This window comes from Labeo rohita, chromosome 10 (assembly GCF_022985175.1).
Source record: "Labeo rohita strain BAU-BD-2019 chromosome 10, IGBB_LRoh.1.0, whole genome shotgun sequence".
Classification (NCBI taxonomy): Eukaryota; Metazoa; Chordata; class Actinopteri; order Cypriniformes; family Cyprinidae; genus Labeo; species Labeo rohita.
This window is the reverse complement of record NC_066878.1, coordinates 2,659,286-2,679,588: the sequence shown is the minus strand read 5'-3', so window position 1 is coordinate 2,679,588 and position 20,303 is coordinate 2,659,286. Positions and strand designations below refer to the sequence as shown.

General features: G+C 36.9%; 1 protein-coding gene across 6 annotated transcripts in view; it reads left to right on the top strand.

Annotated features, from left to right (window-relative positions):
• The first annotated feature begins 292 nt into the window (after window positions 1-292).
• The window catches only part of usp25 (ubiquitin specific peptidase 25), a 31,716-nt gene continuing 11,705 nt past the window's right edge, over window positions 293-20,303 (top strand). The window contains exons 1-20 of one of the 6 annotated variants that reach the window (XM_051120244.1): window positions 293-534; window positions 2,873-2,950; window positions 3,357-3,501; window positions 4,527-4,650; window positions 4,779-4,941; window positions 7,280-7,366; window positions 8,180-8,317; window positions 9,723-9,796; window positions 10,092-10,165; window positions 10,836-10,987; window positions 11,605-11,732; window positions 12,889-12,984; window positions 13,545-13,709; window positions 13,816-14,078; window positions 14,162-14,232; window positions 14,314-14,542; window positions 15,506-15,727; window positions 16,370-16,512; window positions 18,594-18,767; window positions 19,297-19,392. In XM_051120244.1, coding sequence (XP_050976201.1) covers window positions 493-534; window positions 2,873-2,950; window positions 3,357-3,501; window positions 4,527-4,650; window positions 4,779-4,941; window positions 7,280-7,366; window positions 8,180-8,317; window positions 9,723-9,796; window positions 10,092-10,165; window positions 10,836-10,987; window positions 11,605-11,732; window positions 12,889-12,984; window positions 13,545-13,709; window positions 13,816-14,078; window positions 14,162-14,232; window positions 14,314-14,542; window positions 15,506-15,727; window positions 16,370-16,512; window positions 18,594-18,767; window positions 19,297-19,392 — 2,664 coding nt within the window. In that variant the 5' untranslated portion in view covers window positions 293-492. Of the gene's footprint in view, window positions 535-2,872; window positions 2,951-3,356; window positions 3,502-4,526; window positions 4,651-4,778; window positions 4,942-7,279; window positions 7,367-8,179; window positions 8,318-9,719; window positions 9,797-10,091; window positions 10,166-10,835; window positions 10,988-11,604; window positions 11,733-12,888; window positions 12,985-13,544; window positions 13,710-13,815; window positions 14,079-14,161; window positions 14,233-14,313; window positions 14,543-15,505; window positions 15,728-16,369; window positions 16,513-18,593; window positions 18,768-19,296; window positions 19,393-20,303 lie in introns of all 6 variants that reach the window. The other 5 variants (XM_051120243.1, XM_051120242.1, XM_051120245.1 and 2 more) reach the window with 5 other exon arrangements.

The following is a 20,303-nucleotide window of genomic DNA, read 5'->3' as shown; positions in this document are numbered from 1 at the left end:
GTTTTGTCATTTTTGTATATTAACTCTTACAGTTCTGTGAATTATTATGTGTTTCATAATCGTTTTACAAAACAACCTATACTTTTGTTTCCACTGTGACAACTTACCCCATACCGTGTGACAGTATATGTATTTTCGTGTCAAGCAATTGTATTTTAATTTTAGGAGATAGCATCGGGTTTTTTTTAATCACGCTTTTATTGCTTTATGAATGTATTGTTTTGTTTATACTCGTTTCAATGTGTGCGTATAGGGGTGTGTTTACTCCATAGTTATGACGTCGGCGCGCGCGCGTGTGATTCAGACCCAGCTAATGGATGTCAGAGATGTCAGATGTGTTTGTACTGTTCGACTTCGTCATGGCGCCGTTGCAGCGCGGATGAGTACAGGGTTTTTCTTTTTTAAACTCTCCCACATTAAACTTCTCTAGTTCCTGTATGCTCCGTTTTTACCCTCGAACCTGAGTCCATTTCGTCTGGATCGGAACCGGCCATGACGGTGGAGCAGAATGTCCTGCAGCAGCACTCTCAGAAGGTAACGCGTCCGCACTGCCCGAACAGCACACAGACCCGGTTCGGTCCAGTTCGGCCCAGTTCGGTTCTTCTCGGCTCGGTTCGTTTGGTGTTATGAGGAGGGTTTATGGGCGCGTTGAAAGTTCCAGTGGTTCAGTTTGATTGCTGAGGCCTAGTGTTAGCATCACGTTAGCCGCGCCTTACGTTTCAGTGTTTGCTTTTATTTGCTGGAGTATTTGTGCTTACACACGTATGAGTTTTAAATCACTTAAACAGTTTAAAACAATAAACAACAATACATAAAACCGCATACGCCCGCTAAACTAAACGGTAATGAGTCGCGTTTGTGCTAACAGAGCTAAAGCTACTAAACTTCCCCATCAAAACTCTTTTAAATCCCACGAAATACCTCACAAAGTCTCTGTTTGAGTGTTCAGAAGTGTTATGATATCTCATGTTGAGTTTGTGTTTGGTATAGCGGGTTTGTTTGTGTTTTTGACAGCCGCACTGCTGCTTCATAAAATGTATTCATACTTTTGTCCTTTTGTTTGTAAACATCAGGGGTTTCTTGTTGATTTGAGTCGTGTGTTTGTGTTTTTGCCTGTCTGTTTTTAAACTTTACGTCCTGTCTTGTTGGTTTGTGTTCGTGTCGGGTTCAATTTCATGTTTGTAAACAGACTGTTGAGTACATGTGTAATTCGTTTAAGTTTTATTAGTTCATAAACAGTCTTGATTTATGGCGTTATTTCATTTGTTTATAGACATCAGGGCTTTTTTTGGATCTTTGATTTAAATTTTATTTTAAACGATTTTTTAATTTTATTTTGGGTTTATGTATTCACTAAAGATGACATTTAAACACCATATGTGTATCTGTTTTATGTTATATTATTTTATTTGTTTGTACCAATTAGGTTTTTCTTGTCAGTTTGTGTTTTTGTAAACTGAAGTCTGTTTTTGTAGTGGTTGTTTAACATGATACCTCTTAAGTGCTCACTGAGGGGTTGCTTTGGCTTTTAATAGTATAATGATCTATTTAGTTGAATAGGCAGATGATTTATCGGAGTATTATGTGGTAACTGAAGAAGTGATCTTAATGAAACTGAATGAGTTACAGCAGGTGGTGGGGAATATAAAACTAAGTATTTTGCGTAAACTGAAAGTGAACAGGCTGTAAGTTGCAGCAGCCCTGATTTGGCTATGAGCTTGCGTTGCTTTATCATGTTACTGTTGAGAAATGCGTGTTACTTAGCCCATCTCAGGGAGGGGTGTGCCACCTTCAGAGGGTTGGGACGTGCACGCTCCGCACGTTACATGTCACATCTTGAACGTAAATGAAAGCAGTGCATTAAAAGGTCAATGTTGCATCAGTTAGCCTCTGGCCGTTATTTTGTTATGTAATGATATCAGTAACTCATTCTTATTAGGCAAGCAGAAGAGCATTTATAAAAGATTTGGTAGAGACCAAAGTAGTGGTTAGACGAGTAGAAACACATCAGTCATACTGCATTTCGGTCTAGGGAGGAGTGCTGTTCCTCCCTCTTCAGCCTGGCACAGTCTGTGTTTGACTCATGCCGTTTCTGATCGCAGCCAGGGCTGAAATAAAGGGCCAGTACTCTGTGTTTTCCAGCCAGAGGTGTTGTTCTGTTTGCTCCTGAGTGGTGCTGGTGACAGCACCCAGTCGGATCTTGGTCTTGCAGAGCCAGACTTTTAAAGTTTGATCCATTTCACAGCTTATTCTGCCAAAGTCGCCCACTTAGACACCAACCCAGTTTGCTTTTTTGACATTTGGGGTGGGTCAATTTAAAAATAAACAGGTGTGCTAAGGATATCATATTTGTTTACAAGGTTTGATAACACAAATATCATAAACTTTGAATTTTTATATTTTTATGTTTCCACTGTTAACTTATGTACTCAAAAGTTTACATACACCTTGCCGAATCTGCAAAATGTTAATTATTTTACCAAAATAAGAGGGATGATACAAAATGCATTTTATTTAGTACTGACCTGAATAAGGTATTTTACATAAGATGTTTACATATAGTCCACAAGAGAAAGTAATAGTTGAATTTATAAAAATGACCCTGTTCAAAAGTTTACATACTCCTGGTAATTTCAAACATCACAAAATTAAATCATGTAGTGAAAATGGATATTCTTTGAGAGATTTATTACAGATTTACTAATGCAGTGTAATCTTAATGTAAAAGAGAGAAAATAAGCATGTACAAATGATATATCCTTCATTATGGAGCAGTATAGACGGCATGTACAGTCACAGCAAAGATTCATTATGTTTTGATTTTGTCAGTTTCCTTTGTTTAAATTTTTTTTTTCTTGTGTGTTTCTCTCAGCACCAGCAGACATTACTGAACCAGCTGAGGGAAGTTACTGGAACTACTGATGTTCAGCTCTTACAGCAGGCACTGCAGGTCAACTATCGGTTTCATTAACTCACTAACTAGTATAGCATAGCTCATATGCTTTATTTCCAGCAGATTTGATAGATGCAAATTTGATATTTGTGACCCTGGACCACAAACCCAGTCTAGTATTGGAATATTTGTAGCAATAGCCAATAATAGACTGTATGGGTCAATATTATAGATTTTTCTTTTGTGCCAAAAATCATTAGGATATTAAGTAAAGATCATGTTCCATGAAGATATTTTGTCAATTTTCTACCGTTAATATATCAAAATGTAATTTTTGATTAGTATACATGATGAGTATGTATACATTTAAAAAAAATAATAAAAATTTTGACCTTTATGACTGGTTTTGTGGTCCAGGGTCACATTTTGGTGTTTGAATATCTGTGTTTACATTTGTGTCCAGGTCAGTAATGGTGACCTAGCCGAGGCAGTGGCCTTTCTCACCGAGAAGAACGCCAAGGTCCCGCAGCAAGATGAAGCCACCTATTACCAGACGGCCCAAATCACCAATGATAGATACATCAGTGTGGGCAGCCAGGCTGACACAAGTACGTATTTAAATCTCAGAACAATGATTGGCTGGAATCCAGGGGAAGGTTACACTGTAATGCCATGACGCAAATAAAAGCTGAGTGAAGAACCAGCTGTAAATGCTCTGTTCCTAACATCTCTGCTTTAGATTTCAATCTTAAGAAGTGGGATTTTAGGACTGATTCATTAACTTCTAAACTGCAGGAGTAAATGAGCACTGCTGTGTCAGACCAGAGAATTAATATTTATTCCACATGCCCTGCTGAAAGGAAAGAGATACCGAAATGAGACATCATGCAACTCGTAACAGTGGGAGTTCTGGCAGCTCTCTTATAAGTACATGCTCATCATCTCAAAGGGCCAGACCTTTAAAAACCCAGCCCGCCACTCCTCCCAGCTTGCTTCAAATGATGATGAAACAATCTCTAGTCCTACCGCTGAGAAAATGCTGACAGAGGAAATGGCAGTTTGGCACGCTGCCTCATGTTTTCATTTGAGGTCTCAACATGCGTTTATGTAAGCAATATTAAATATGTGTTCTAAATTTGTCACACCACAAAAATGTGATATTAACCACCCAGCCAAATTTAAATGATTAAAAAACTGGCAAGTAAATAAATTAACTTATATGTATTCTCTGCTGGGGGCGTCAGCTGGCCGCCACGCCCACTCGTGGGAAAGCCGCCACCTCTCTCAGCTGTCAAATACAAATAAAATTAAATAAGGAGGCCGAGCTGTTTTCTAAATGATTGCAACCAGGTAATATGCATTTGCATGATGAAGGTATAGGCAGCTAGCAAACCGTAGGTTGTAGTAACTACATCGCGGTTGGAATACGCTCTAGTTATTGTAGTATTAGAGGAGGGCCCATGCTCAGTGGCTTCAGTGCATCATCGAGACATGATTTCGACCCCTGCCCAAAAAAATCATGATCAACACAAAAATGGTGAAAAACTAAGGATTGAACTCCACAATTCAGTGCTTACATAGTTCACAGTCTTTGTAACGTGTTTTCAGCAATGCGTTTCTAACATTGTTTCAGATGTGATTGATCTCACTGGAGATGATAAAGATGACCTTCAGCGGGCCATCGCTCTCAGTCTGGAGGAGTCCAACCGGGCCTTCAGGGAGACGGGCATCACTGATGAAGAGCAGGCTATCAGCAGGTGGGGTTTTAACTACATATTTTGTATTATTATAGATTTTAGTACCAAAAAAAACAAACCATATGACCAGTTATTGCATAACCGTTTTACATGTGGGTGTTTTATAAGTTGGCGTCTTTGTGCTTCAGAGTCCTGGAGGCCAGCATCGCCGAGAACAAGGCTAGCCTAAAGCGCACACACACAGAAGTATGGAGCGATTCGCCCAACCCTCACGACAGGAAGCGGCAGGAGAACTGTCCCGTTGGGCTGAAGAACGTGGGAAACACGTGCTGGTTCAGCGCAGTTATACAGGTCAGTGTCAGCCGCTGTGATTGCTTTACAATTAGAAGCACATTTGCCTATTTAATGAACCGAAAACCAACAAATGACAGTTTAATGAATTAATTTTAATTGTGTTTTACTTGATTTCATAATGCTGCCGATCATTTGATTATGGTAGTCCCACATGTGTTGCATATCTAAATGAAGTCGAGTGGTCTTGTATTGCAGTTATTAATGTAGAGATACTTCTGTTAATTGCATCAGTTTACTTAATTTAGAAAAGATGAAATGAAAAATGTGCATCTAGGTGTTGCTGGAGCATATTTAGAGTACTGAAGTAGATGAAATATTCCAAGGGACTATATAATAAACTCTTTTGAAAGAAAGAAATTAACTTTTATTCAGCAAGGATACATTAAAATGATCAAAAGTGACAGTAAAAACTTCTATGTTACAAAAAAGTTCAATGTCAACTTTGTTCATCAAAGAATAAAAAGAATAGAAATGAAGAAAAACATGTTTCTCAAGCAGCAAATCAGCATATTAGAATGATTTCTGAAGGATCATGTGACACTGAGGACTATTGATGCTGAAAATTCATCTTTGCCATCACAGGAATAAATTAAATTTAAAACTTAATTTACGTTACTTTAATTTTAGATGTAATAATTTCGCGAAATATTACTGTTTTTTCCCCATCAAATAAATGTAGCTTTGGTGAACAAAAGAGACTTCTAAAAAAATAAAAAATCTTGCCGAACTATTGAAATGTGAGTGTGTATAAACAGGGCGTATAAAAATATTAAATAACCACTTTTGCCTTAAAAGTCAAAATTATTATTTGAGATTATATTGTTCTGTTAACATCTCAAAAATGAGACAAAGCGGTGAAATTTTATTGCTTGGCTTTAAGTGTCTTAATTGCTTTTGTAAGATGCTGTTAACTGCATAATATGTTAATATTTTTATGTTATGATAAAAATATATTTTAAATTGTTTATCTGTTACGCACTACCAGTCAAAAGTATTTTCAAAAGATTTTTATTTATTAATTTTTTTTTTTTAAGAAGTCTGTTCTGCTCACCAGGCTTGCATTTATTTGATCCAAAGTACAGCAAAAACAGTAAAACATGATCCTTCAGAAATCATTCAAATATTCTGATTTGCTGCTCAAAAATGTTTTATTATTATTATAAATAAAAACAGCTGAGTAGATTTTTTTTTTTCAGGTTTCTTTGATTAGAAGGTTCAGACAAGGAGCATTTATCTGAAATAGAAATCTTCTGTAACATTTATAAATGTCTTTATCATCCTTGCTTTAAATAATAAATTATACTGACTCCAAGCTTTTGAATGGTATAATGTTACAAAAGGTTTTATTTCAGAAAATGCTGATCTTTGGACCTTTCTGTTCATCAAAGAATCCTGAAAAAATGTACTCAACTGTTTTAAATATTGATAATAATAATAATAATAATAATAATAATAATAATAAAAAGTTTAATGAACAGCAAATCAGGATATTAGAATGATTTTGAAGGATTGTGTGACACTTAAACTAGAGTAATTATGCTGACAATTTAGATTTGATCACAGGAATAAATTACATTTTAAAATGTATTCAAATAGGAAATGGTTATTTTAAATAGTAAACATTTTTCAGCATTTTACTGTTTTTGCCATACTTTGTATGAACTAAATGCAAGCTTGGTGAGCAGAAGAAACTTCTTTAAAAAAACATTTAAAAAAATATTACTGTACAAAAACTTTTTACAGGTTGTGTGTGTGTGTATATATATATTAATTTATTACATTTAATATTGCTTATTAGCATAATTGTAAGTTATTTACTATTGCCAAACAACATTAATATAGCACTTATATTTGTTAATTGCACTTATTATATTGCTTTTTTAAAACAACTTTGAATGTGACTTCAGATGCTACTGAGGCCTGATTGTTTGTGTCTGTTTTACGATGTCAGAACATGAACCATGTTGATAGCTGAGTAATGATCGCTGAGTACTGTCACATGCTGTTTACCTCCTGTGTGTAACCTGACGCCTGAAGAAGCCTCCGCTCATGTCAGAACCGCAGTCGCTCTGGCGCTCAGAGCTCTGTGGATTTATAGATCTGGACGAGGAGACACTAAATGTGTGAATCTGTCACCAAAAACAATCTGTCTGTCATTCACACAGTGAAGCTGTAGTGACACTTTAACTAAGCGTGAGAAAAACGGCAAATGCGTTTGCAGGAAACACATGCAGTCTTTTTAGTCTAACCTATCGTCACAAGGTTGTGTTGACATTAGAGCTGGTACACACTGTCCTCAAATGCTGATATTTATCTTTTTATCTATACATTTTAGTCTCTGTTTAACCTGCTGGAGTTCCAGAGGCTGGTGTTGCATTATTCCCCCCCTGCACGGATGCAGGACCTGCCCCGTAATCAGAAGGTGAGATTGCATTCCGATATCCAGCTCACATGCCATAAGAGCGTCCATTTCTCACCGAGACACACTTCCAGCAACTGTGACCTTGCTTGACCTGGTTTGAAAGCTTCAGTTGCATGCTGTGACATTATCGTACTGATTTTCACCCATCTGACCAGAGGAGCTGAAGCAGAGGAAGTGCTTTTTCAAGGTCCCTGTATTCTAGCTGTTAAACTGTCACATCGGCTACTGTGTCTGGCTCAGCAGGCTAGCTGCTGTCTGTCTGGTTTCTTTCTTCAGTATGTTCCTCTGGGGCCCCTGAGCCTGTGAACAGGGTCAGCAGACATGGCCACTAATCTGAGCTTAACCTCATCCACTGATAGAAGACCACAGAGCCCTGAATTCATCCTTTTCGCTCTTTAATGCTCGTTCGTTTCATGTGCTGGGTCAGTGGAGAAGCTCTTGCTAAAATTTAATCTATTATCAATTAAAAGTGTCCTCTGAAGAAGAAAATCCAGATGATGTGATCTCATGGAGGTTTTTATGACCCCTGTCTGACATTGAGATGTTTGTAAGGCAAAGATATCCTTACTTGAAAGCTGACAGACATAACTAATCAACTGTAATCATCCAAATCCACTCAACTATCCACCGTCATACCCTATATCAATATTAACCAGTGATACATTTTACATTTTTTATGCATTTGGCTGACATTTAATATCATGGCATTCCTTAAGAATCAAACCCATGACCTTGATGTTGCTGGCGCTATCCTCCACTGCTGCAGAAACACTTATTAATGTTTTAATTTGGTTTCCATTTGTGTTACCACAGGAGCACAGGAACCTACCTTTCATGCAGGAGCTGAGACGCCTCTTCTCTTTGTTGGTGGGTTCCAAGCGAAAGTATGTGGACCCGTCCAGGGCTGTGGAGATCCTCAAGGATGCCTTTAAGTCCAGTGAATCTCAGCAGGTAAGTTTCTGTCATTTGTAAACTATACAGTGCACCTTAACAGTGCACCTTAAAGGAGAAGTTCACTTCCAGAACAGAAATTTGCAGATAATTTACACAGAATGGTATATATATTATAGCGATATGGGTGAGATTGTGGTTGTTATTCACTGTAAAATAAGGCTTTACTGAGCTCGATGGCTCTAGCCCAAGTAGATGTAAACGAAACGCTATTGGCCATTTTAAAAAGGGGGCGGGGCTGCTGGGTATTTCCCACCTTGTCTTCCTGTTTCAGTTGAAATTACGTCAACACACAGAATAACACTGTGTGTTTCAAAGCACTTCAGTGGACCTTTAAAGGAGAAGTTCACTTCCAGAACCAAAAATTACAGATAATTTACTCACCTCGCTGTCATCCAGGATGTTCGTGTCTTTCTTTTTTTTCAGTTGTAAAGAAATTGTTTTTGAGTAAAACATTCCAGAATTTATGTACAATTTATGTACTTTCTTATCTCAAATGCTCGTTTTGTCTATTCTCTGTGATGCGCATGCGAACTCTCCGTAATCCGGGTCAATACAGTTAGGGTATGTCGAAAAAACCCATCTTATTTTCTCCTCTAACTTCAAAATCATCCTACATCGCTTCAGAAGTACCGACTCAGTGTTTACAAAGTGAGTGTGCAAAGAAGATCAAACGCCCTTTACAAAAAAAGGTAAAACCGCAATGTGGGATGATTTTGAAGTTGGAGGAAATCATGAGATGGGCATCTTTCAACATACCCTAACTGTATTGACCCAGATTCTCCTTTAAAGGTCCACTGAAGTGCTTAGAAACATGCAGCCTTATTTTATATGTTGACGTAATTTCAGCTGAAACAGGAAGACAGGGCAGGATATATCCAGCAGCTCTGCCCCCTTTTTTAAAATGGCCAATAGCGTTTTGCTTATATCTGCTTGGGCCAGAGCCATTGAGCTCAGTTAAGCCACATTTAGCAGCGAATGACAACCACAATCTCATCCATATCGCTATAATATATATACCATTCTGTGTAGAAGTCTGTTTCTTTCAAAAGCTCATTGAATGAGTAAAATGGTCATGTAAAATTACATTATGTCTTTTTTTGGTGCAAGTAGACTCATTAGTGGGCTTCAGGGAAAAATAAATTGCTACATAAATAGGCCCACTTATTGAGCAGTCAATATCTGTGGCAAAGGTCAATCTGTTTTATAGACTCTCAGCATCATAGATAAGTCTGACCTTTTTTAATATGGCACATGTGAATGTTTTTATTTTGGACACATTTTAGTGCCACATTTTCACTTTGTGAGAGCACAGATAAGGGCAAAATTGTTATTTTCTAGGACCAATGGAGACCAAGAATACATTCGTTCAGGATTTAAGTTGGTGTGTTTGTTTGTACAGCAGGATGTGAGTGAGTTCACCCATAAACTCTTGGACTGGCTAGAGGACGCCTTTCAGATAAAGGCAGAGGAGGACAGGTAAGACCGTATACATCCCACAATATCTGATGACGCTTTCACAAACGTTTTACTGCATCTCTGTGTTTCTCTGTCATATTAGTCAGAATGATGTATGACCACACCACAGATTCCACTGGAACAGACATTAATGATGATTAATGTGGTACATTAACCTGTATGACTTCAATTAGCACCGTTAAATACCCACTGAAGACAATCCACGTGTGACTCCTACAGCCAAAGGACACCGACTCCTCTAGTTCAGAACATTTCCAGCACCATGTGACTCCATGTTTGCTCTTGTTTTACACAGAGAGGGAGAGAAGCCGAAGAACCCGATGGTTGACCTGTTTTATGGCCGTTTCCTGGCTGTGGGTGTCTTGGAAGGTGAGTATTCATTGACTGTATGTGTCCTCTCTCCTAGTTAATGAAATGTGACCTTGCATAGATGTGTCATAGATGTGTAAGTGGCATTGGGGTTTTTAAGCATGACAGCACTGATCATAGCTGGTTACATACAGATTGTATAGCCTGTGGACTTTTTACCTTGTCAAGATGAAAAGTAAGCACATAGCCCTGCTTAAGACATCTTGCATATGCACTTGTTTTGTTGGCAAAATTATCAAAATATTCTTGTAAATCTATTAAAACTTCACAAAAAATGTACCATTTCTTGTTAAATTAAATACATTGCCATTCATAGAGTAAATGCAAAGTAATTGGAGTTATTGGAGTAATTGCTGCTGAATAATGTACCTGAATAATAACAAATGTAGTGCAATTCAAGTAAAGTGTGCATAACGGGACCATGCAATTGTTATTTCGCTTTCCAAGCGTTTTATGTTTGTGTACTACATAACGCATGTTTCTGGCCGAGACCAAACCTATAAAATTGGTTTGTTTGGGTATTTTTTCCTTGTCCGTGACACACTTTAACAGTGTCGTATCTATGGTTGGCGCTAAATAAAGAGGTTACACTCACAAGATTATCATTATGCAGAGTACATTGCGGGGCATATTTAAAGGCAATGATGTAAGCTTGTGTGTGTTTTTACAGGAAAGAAATTTGAGAACACTGAGATGTTTGGACAGTATCCTCTCCAGGTGAACGGCTTCAAAGATCTGCACGAGTGTTTAGAGGCAGCCATGATAGAGGGAGAGATCGAGTCTTTGCATTCTGCCGAGAACTCCGCCAAATCAGGCCAAGAGGTTTGTACAGAGCCTGTCTCTCAATATGCTCAAACATCTAAAACTGTTCCCTTTTCTAAGATATTCCTTCTGTTAGCTGTCCAATCACAATCTTTGAGGTGCAAGGAAAAAAAACAAAAAACATGTGACCTCTGACCGAAATGTTACATAATGGCTTTTCAGTCATCAGTGCTGCCCTGGGCAGATCCCTTTGCAGCTGCTTCCTGCTAATTACTTCAGCTGAGTGCAAGTAAAGAAGGAGATTCTCTGGTGTACATTATTCTGGGCACCAACGGGCTAGGATGTTAATGAAAGCCCAGCACACTGTGTGTCTCTCAGGGCTCAGAATGTGATCAGGTCACCAGTGTTCATTCCAGCTGTCAGCAAGGGAGGCGGAGCTAGGATGGGTCACATGGATGGGCTTTTCATGGAGCATGCTGGAGTTGAAATAAGAAACATTTTAAGAAACATTTTCTAAGGCAAGAAATTCTAGATTCAGAAAAATGGATCAAATCAATCAAATTCATTTAAAGACTTTAAAGCCATTTTCTCACTTTCGTCGATGACTGTATATGGACGAAGAAGACATTTGGTTTTAGTGTTGTTGTATTAATTTTGTTTTTTTTGTTTTTTTCCAGCACTGGTTCACAGAACTTCCACCAGTTTTGACCTTTGAACTGTCGAGGTTTGAGTTTAATCAAACCTTAGGCCGACCGGAGAAGATTCACAACAAGCTAGAGTTTCCCGCCATGCTGTACATGGACAGGTTAGTGCTGTCTGTTTTTAATATTATTAAATAATTTGTGTTTTTTTTTTTTTTAATTAATTTTAGTTTTTTATATGTATGTAAATTTATTTTTATTTTTATTTTTAAGTTATTTTTGTCTATACGTTTCCTTTATCATTTGGCAGTCCTTATCAAACTCAATAATATCATTGTAATATTTTTGTAATTGTTTTTTTCTTGCATTTACTTGTGTACTGAATTGTGAATGATTTTTCTTTCTTGTATTTATTTCCTTTTTTTTTTTTTGTTTTGGCTGTTTAAAGATCTTTGGTAGTATTCTAACCTGGTCTGGTGTACTCTGAGAGTTCGAAATTAAAGGATTAGTTCACTCCTGAATTAAAATTTTCTGATAATTTACTCACCCCCATGTCATCTAAGATATTCATGTCTGTCTCTCTTCAGTCAGAAAGAAATTAAAGTCTTGAGGAAAACATTCCAGGATTTTTCTCCATATAATGGACTTCAATGGGAACCAATGGGTTGAAGGTCCAAATTGCAGTTTCAGTACATCTTCAAAGGACTCTACACGATCCCAGCTGAGGAATAAGTGTCTTATTTAGTGAAACGATTGGTCATTTTCTAAAAAAAAAATAAAAGAAAATAAACATTTATGTACTTTTTGTCCACAAATGCTCACCGCTGTACTTTAGTTCAGAAAGGTAGGGTAGGGGTGAAAAACTCATTTTCTCATCCAACTTCAAAATCGTCCGACATGTTTTATGTTTTTTTTTTTTTTTTTTTTTTTTTTTTGTAAAGGGCGTTTAACTTGGCATTGAAACTGCAGTTTGGACCTTCAACCCATGTCTCAAATCCACTATATGGAGAAAAATCCTGGAATGTTTTCCTCAAAAACCTTAATTTCTTTCCGATCGAAGAAAGAAAGACATGAACATCTTGGATGTCATGGGGAAGAGTAACTTATCAGGAAATCTTAATTCAGGCCTTAAGAGCTCCAGCCCATTTTCAGCGTTCAAACTGAGTCTTTGCTTGTACCTGGACTTTAAAGTGGACTTAGACCTTTTTTGTTGTTTTTGTTTTGTTCAAGATGCCTAATCAAAAAAATAAGTATTCTGTGTACGTAACACAAAATACTTCCAGATTTCAATGAAACCGCATGTTGTGCGATTGAATGCAGGTACATGGACAGGAACAGAGACATCACACGGATAAAACGAGAGGAGATCAGAAGACTAAAGGAGCACCTGACTGTTCTCCAACAGAGACTGGAGAGGTTTGTTAACTCTATTATCTTTTGCTCTAATGTAGAGATAACTTGCTGTTAACTTGCATAGTACGAAAATCTCAGCTTTCAACATGAAAGCAGCTTTTAAGTTGTTAATGAAAAGATGAAATTCACATGCTGAGTTTTGGCGGTAATTTCCTGAAGAATGACTAAGAGGATATTGGCCGACTTTCTGTTTCATATTTCTGCTGTCAGTTTATCCACCTTATTTTTCAATGCGGAAGTAAGCTGTTTTCTTCTAATGTGAGAATAAGAGAAGAATATTGAGGTGCAGTAAATGGTAAATCTGTCTGCACTACAAACCAGTGTGCTCTTAATTTAGATAATACATAAAAATAATATGGTTTGACACACCAATTTGCAATATCAAGCAGCAAAACAAGCTGTTTTGTGCAGCTAAAAATAGCTAGACATGGATGAGACCGGAAGCCAGACACTTTAAATTTACTAATGGCCTCTCCGGCTCTTACGGGAAAAATAAGGTGGATAGAAAACAAACCCTTTTGTTCATTCGTGATTTGTTTTCCCTAACATTCTCTCTGTGACAGGTATCTGAGCTATGGCTCAGGGCCCAAGCGGTTTCCTCTGGCCGATGTTCTCCAGTATGCCATGGAGTTTGCATCCAGCAAGCCTGTGTGCACATCACCTGTGGAGGATATCGATACAACTGCTCCACCTGGTGGCACGACTGCACAGCTGCCACCTCCAGCAAGGCAAGTTTTTTTTCACCTGTTCCAAGACTGAACATGTATTTGGATTAGTTGTTTATTCTCTAATACATTTATAAGATATTAAAGTGTTTTTCTGCATGGAATTCAGCACAGGGGAACAGCCGGATGTATCTGTCCCACCCGAGGGCTCTGGCTCTGGTTCACAGGCCCAGCAGCAGCAACAACAGCAGCAGCAGCAGCAGCAACAACAACAGCAGCAACGGGTTTCAATCCATAAACCGTTCACTCAGTCTCGTGTTCCGCCGGATCTACCGATGCACCCCGCCCCGCGACACATCACCGAGGAGGAGCTGCGGGTGCTGGAGGGCTGTCTACACCGCTGGAGGAGTGAGGTGGAGAACGACACCAGGGGTACAAACACACATGCTTGCAAGCATATGTTTATACTGCTTTGGGCTTTGTACATTTACATGCTTCTCTCTGGTGTGTGTCAGATCTGCAAGCCAGTATATCTAGAATTCACAGAACCATCGAGCTTATGTATTCTGACAAGTCCATGATGCAGGTGAGATAGTTTTTGAGATCTCAAATAGTTTTCTAACAATCTCAGAAAGATTTTTATCTCGTTCATGATGGTGTTTTTCAGGTGCCGTACCGGCTGCATGCTGTTTTGGTGCACGAGGGTCAGGCTAACGCAGGTCACTACTGGGCGTACATCTTCGACCCACATCAACAGCGATGGATGAAATACAATGACATTTCAGTGACAAAGTCATCCTGGGAGGAACTGGTGCGAGACTCGTTTGGTGGATATCGCAATGCCAGCGCGTACTGCCTCATGTACATTGATGATAAAAAACCCTTCCTTATTGCAGGTAACCTTATCTGCATATGCATATTTACTTAAGTAGTCTCAGCTAATGAGTTGAGTAGTAAAATCTAAAAGCTTTTATTAAAAAAAAATTGGAATCACAATGGAAGTCAGTTTATTAATTAAAAAATAAAAATGTAAATAAATTGTTTTATAATTGCCAATAAAAAAAGTGTTTAAAATCAATGTGTTAATTAAAACATGAAATATGTGACACATAATTTTTTTTTTTAAATTTCCAAATAGATGTGTTAAAACTATTCATTAAATTATTTAATTGGCATCTTAAGAAAAATGTACACATTTTTCTTAATTTTTTCGTGATTTAAACCTCAAAATGTTTTATTGTTTTATTTTACTGTTACAACATGTTTTAAATATGTTTAAAAAAAAAATAAGTTTTTTTTTTTTTTTTTTTTTTTTTTTTTTTTTTTTTGTATCTATTTGACAATCTGAAAAGGGATGCTCCAAGTCCAGATAAACTTGTTTATTTATCTTTTTGTCTTCTGGGTGCAAAATTGTCCCCAGATATTTCCGAAATGTGATCTTGGAATCTGAGGGTGCAAAAAATCTTAATATTGAGAAAATCGCCTTTAAAATTGTCTAATCAAAAATTAAGTTTTGATATTTACAGTAGGAAATTTACAGAATATCTTCATTGAACTTGATCTTTACTCAATATCCTAATGGTTTTTGGCATACAGTGTATTTTTGGCTATTGCTACAAATACCCGTGCTACCTAAGACTGGTTATGTGGGTCAGGCTCACAAATGTGATGACAACCTCCCACTAAGGGTGTTTACAAAAAGATTTTTTTTTTTTTTTTAAGGTGTAGGGATCAGTTTCAGACTGTCTGTCATAATCATATTTGGATTTATTTAAAAAAAAAAAAAAAAGCAGGTAAGATGTGTTCTCATTTATCTCCATGTGTGTGAAATGCTGACTGTGTGCTTCTGTGTATCTCAGAGGAGTTTGATAAAGAGACAGGGCAGATGCTCAGCGGTTTGGACAAGCTCCCTCCTGATCTAAAGGAGTTTGTGGAGGCAGATAACAAGCTCTTTGAGAGGGAGATGGAGGAGTGGGACGCTCTACAAGCACGCAAACTCCAGCAGGAGAAACTGGCATTGGCCGCCGCCAGTGTGGCCGCCCAGCCCATGAGCACTGAACCCTGCCCACCAGACAACACAGGTGAGTTGTCTGAATCTGTAGCCATACCGTCTGAAACAGAACACTGTTTAGAGTCCCATCCTCAGGAGACGAGAGCAGTGGGTTTATTGATTTATTTACTGTATTTTACACTGCTGCCACAGAGATCTAATATAAACATGCTATTTTCTTCCCAGCTGTTTACCTTCATAGACATAACTGACTGTTTTTGTAACTTAGGTGTTTTAATGTAAACTAGTGTGTTTTCGACAGTTTAAGCGCAATAAGACATGAAAGAGAACTTGGTACTCAAATGCCGTGTGACCGCTGCTTCCTGTGTGCGTGCTTCGGATGTGTGCGCTCAGAAAGCCCTGTATCAGAAGTTTAAACTAATATGGTTCAAAACGCATGATTTCAGCGCAATAGACATGGTAATCAAAAGCAAACAGATGTTTTTTAACACAGTATTTGAGGAACGAGCTGTAAAGGCATAGCCCTATTCTGGAAAAGGTTTTTTTTCCTATTTTTCCACTCAAAATAGGCATTTTCAAAAATGATATGTGTATTTTGAGCTGAAACTTTACAGACACATTCACACGTGGGACTTGTATTACATATTGTAAAAAAGAAGAGGCATAATAGGTCACTTTTAACTCATGGAAACTTTCTTCTCTGCTCCCTCAGCAGCCCCTCAGCATGACCCAGAGTACATGGAGCAGCAGTCACCCACCGGAGACTCCAAGCACCTGCAGGAGGACACGGAGAGAGCCATCAGCAAAGCTGCGGCTGAGCATGATGAGAAGAGTCCAGAGGCCCTGCTCAACACAGTAAGAAATGCATAAACACATCATGAACCAGGTCTGAGTGCTTCAGATGGTTCTGGAGACTCTTTAAAGGGTGTGTTTAGAAAGTTCTGCTGTGCTGCGGTTGGATGTAGGGAAAGTGTCTACAAATGAGAAGAATTGCCAGTAGGATTAAACTGTGTGTATTTCTTTAAGATGTGAAATGTTTGTTAGTTTTCATCTCATACTGTTCATGCTTTTTCATCTGTCTTATAAATACACTGGACTTTGGGTATTTGGTTCTGATCACTCAGATATCCAAAAAAAAGTAGCTTTTTATCCATGTTGTGTTGCATTTGCGCTTTGCTTCATCCATCTGAATAATGTGCAGTTTTTAAAAAAATATATAATTATGCAAATGAAGATCTTCATTCGTTATATTACTCATTAACCACTGTAGATAGAGAAGTGTGTGTAGCTTTAGCAGATAAGGTACTGTGGGTTTTGCTGACACTTGAAACTGGATTTAAACCAGACTCCAATATTTTAGTACTGATACTGATGAAAAGTAAGTAGTGCTGTCAAAATATCATTTAAAGGGATAGTTCACCCAAAGGTGAAAATTCTGTCATTAATTACTCACCCTTATGTCATTCTAAACCTGTAAGACCTTTGTTCATCTTCAGAACACAAATTGAGATGTCTTGATACTCTCCGGATCGCATGTCAAAGACCGGCACAGAATAGAGGAAGTTGTTAAAGTCGTAATTTTGGTTTTCTTTGCACACAGAAAGTTTTCTCGTAGCTTCATAAAATTACCGTTGAACCACTGATGTCACTTGGACTATTTTAACAATGTCCTTACTATCGTTCCGGATTTTGAACATGTTGCCATCTTTGCAGGGTCAGAAAACTCTCAGGATTCATCAAAAATATCTTACTTTGTGTTCTGAAGATGAACGAAAGTCTTATGGGTTTGGAATAACACAAGGGTAAATAATTAATGACAGAATTGGGTGAACTGTCTCTTTAATGTCAATAATTTATTATATATATATAAATATATTTTTGTAGATGAAGCACATTGTTTTTTAAGAAGAAAACAAAGCTGTAATTTTTAAAATTATTTATGTGTATTGTGTTCATTTGTTATTCATCAATAATTAAAATGTGTTAATTAAAAAAATATATATATTTTTTGTAAGTGACATTAAGTTATGTTTAAGGAGAGAAAGCAATAGTACTTTGTAAAACAATCTGTATGTGTAGAGTTTTGCAACTCTAGTTTATCAGAATTTATAATATGTTCATTAAAGTTTGAATTAAATATATTTAATAGTGTTTTTTTGCTGAAACAGATTGAGTTCTGTTTGAGGAAAGAAAGCAGAATAGTACTTTGTACAGTAATTTGTATGTGTTGGGTTTGGTAGTTCATTTGTAATTCATCAATTATAAATATAATGTTATTTAAAACTACAATTAAAATATATTTAATTAATTGTTTTTGTTTAGCAGAAACACCAGTTTTATGGAGAGAAAATATATGTATTTTTAAAAATAATTTGTATGTGTTGTGTTCAGCAATTAATTTGTAGTTGTATTTATATATAACTACAACAATAGTTATAATATATAATTATAATAATAACAATAATTATATGTAATATATATTAATTAGAGTACACAGGCATTTTATTCCACATGTACTTTCTCCTATCCCAGTTTAATATAAAAATTAACTTAGTGATTCATAAGCTGTCTCGGAGGTTGCATTTATCATCCGTCATCGAGCTTGTCTCATTTCAGAAGTCAAAATGAGAGAAGCAGTGATTCCTCTGATATGGCAAAAAAGGTTTGGGGCGAAGCTATTTGTTTGTTCAGCCAATCAGAAACATTATCCCAGTTGACACTGGTGACTGGCTTTAAAATACCAAATCTGGTTTATAACAAACCAGGACCATTTATATCCATGATCTCATTGAGATATTAATAATAGTGGTAATATTAATAATAAATAAATAAGTTGAACTGGATTAGTTTACCCACAAGGACATGCTCTCTCAGATCTTCTGGCCCACTTTCTCTTTCGGCGAGCTTTTTTTTTTCTCTCTTTCTGTCTCTCGTAGTCTCAATCACCACATCCCGACAGCGAGGTGACCTCTGACCCCTGTCCTCCCCTTGACCCTGAGCAGGACGACTCCGCCTCCTCTCCGCCCGCACCTCAGCGGGTGGTGGAGGTGGCCATTCCTAATGTAGGAACCTTCGTCATTCAGTCGAAGGAGGGAGGTTATGATGATGAGGTAGAGTCTCAGAAGGCGTTCGGTCGTGAGCGTGCAGCCCTAAAACTCCCAGCATCCCGTTCACAACCTGCTCTGACATGCCAAACCCATTTTAGATTAACATTATATGCAAGTGAACTCCCAAACTACTAACATTGCCCCCGGTAAAACGACACAAATTAGGAGACGTCCTGTTCTGCCTGACTTTCTTTTTTTTCCTTCATGAAGCATGTAGCGCAAGCTTCAAATCATCGTGTTGTTTATTTTCGCTTTAATTTACCATCTACGCAGCTCACTATGGTGTTTGTTACTTATTTAAAGAAGCATATTAACCTGCATGATGATCCTGTTTTGATTGTTTAATCATCTTCAAGGCTGCGGGCATGATGTCGAATTAGCTTTTTTTGTTCTAAGCTTATTCGTCTACTTCAATGGGTTGGCTTGAGTTCGTTCGCTGGTGGCTGAGCTGTGGTTTGATTGGCATGCAGACTGGCCAATGAGAGTTTTGGAGGTGTGGCCGGTGTAGTAATATCCTTCCCTCCTTGGGCAGGCGATGATGACCCCAAACATGCAGGGTGTCATAATGGCCATTGGCAAATCCAGGAGTGTTTATGACAAGTGTGGGCCTGAAGCAGCGTTCTTCAAGGTACTTGACCTGCTGCATGCCACACCCCCCGTGCATCTCATTAGCTCTTTGACCACACCTCCTCCCCTCTAAGCATCTCATTATCTCTCTGAGCTCACTTTTTACACCACAGGCTATGGAAAACCCTCCGCATCCTCTTTTATTATGCAGATAAGGTTCTTCATTCATTATATTATTCATTATCTATGGTAAATAGAACAGTGTGTGTAGGTTTTGTTGACAAATAAGATTGGTATCAATAGCGATGAAACGAAATTAGTGTTCTCAACATAAAATTCAATGTCAGTAATTTGTATTTATTTATTTGTTTATTTACTTAGTTAGTAGTTGATTTATTGTAGGTGATAGGCATACGGTTCTGTTTAAAGAAAAAAAAACGATATTCATTTGTAAAATAATTTCTTGTTTGACAATTTGTAAATCATCAATAATTGTGATGTTAATTAAAAATAATTAATTGATATAAATATAATAGAAATATTTAAATATAAATATTATATTATAATTTATATTATAGTTGATGTTTTTTTTTTAGATTAAGCATTTTTGTTTAAAGAGAAGATTTTTTTTATTTTGTAATTAAGTAATTTGTGAATAAAATAGAATGTGTTGGGATTTTATAATGCATCAATAATAATAAAGTAAATGTATTTAATATATATATATATATATATATATATAAAAAAGAACAATATTATATATATATATATATATATATATATATATATATATATATATATATATATATATATATATATATATATATATATATATATATATATATATATATATATATAAATATAATAATAATAATAATAATAATAATAATAATTTGATTATAATTATTATGTTAATTAAAATATAATTAAATTATATTAATATATTAATAAATATTTTTTGTAGATGAAACA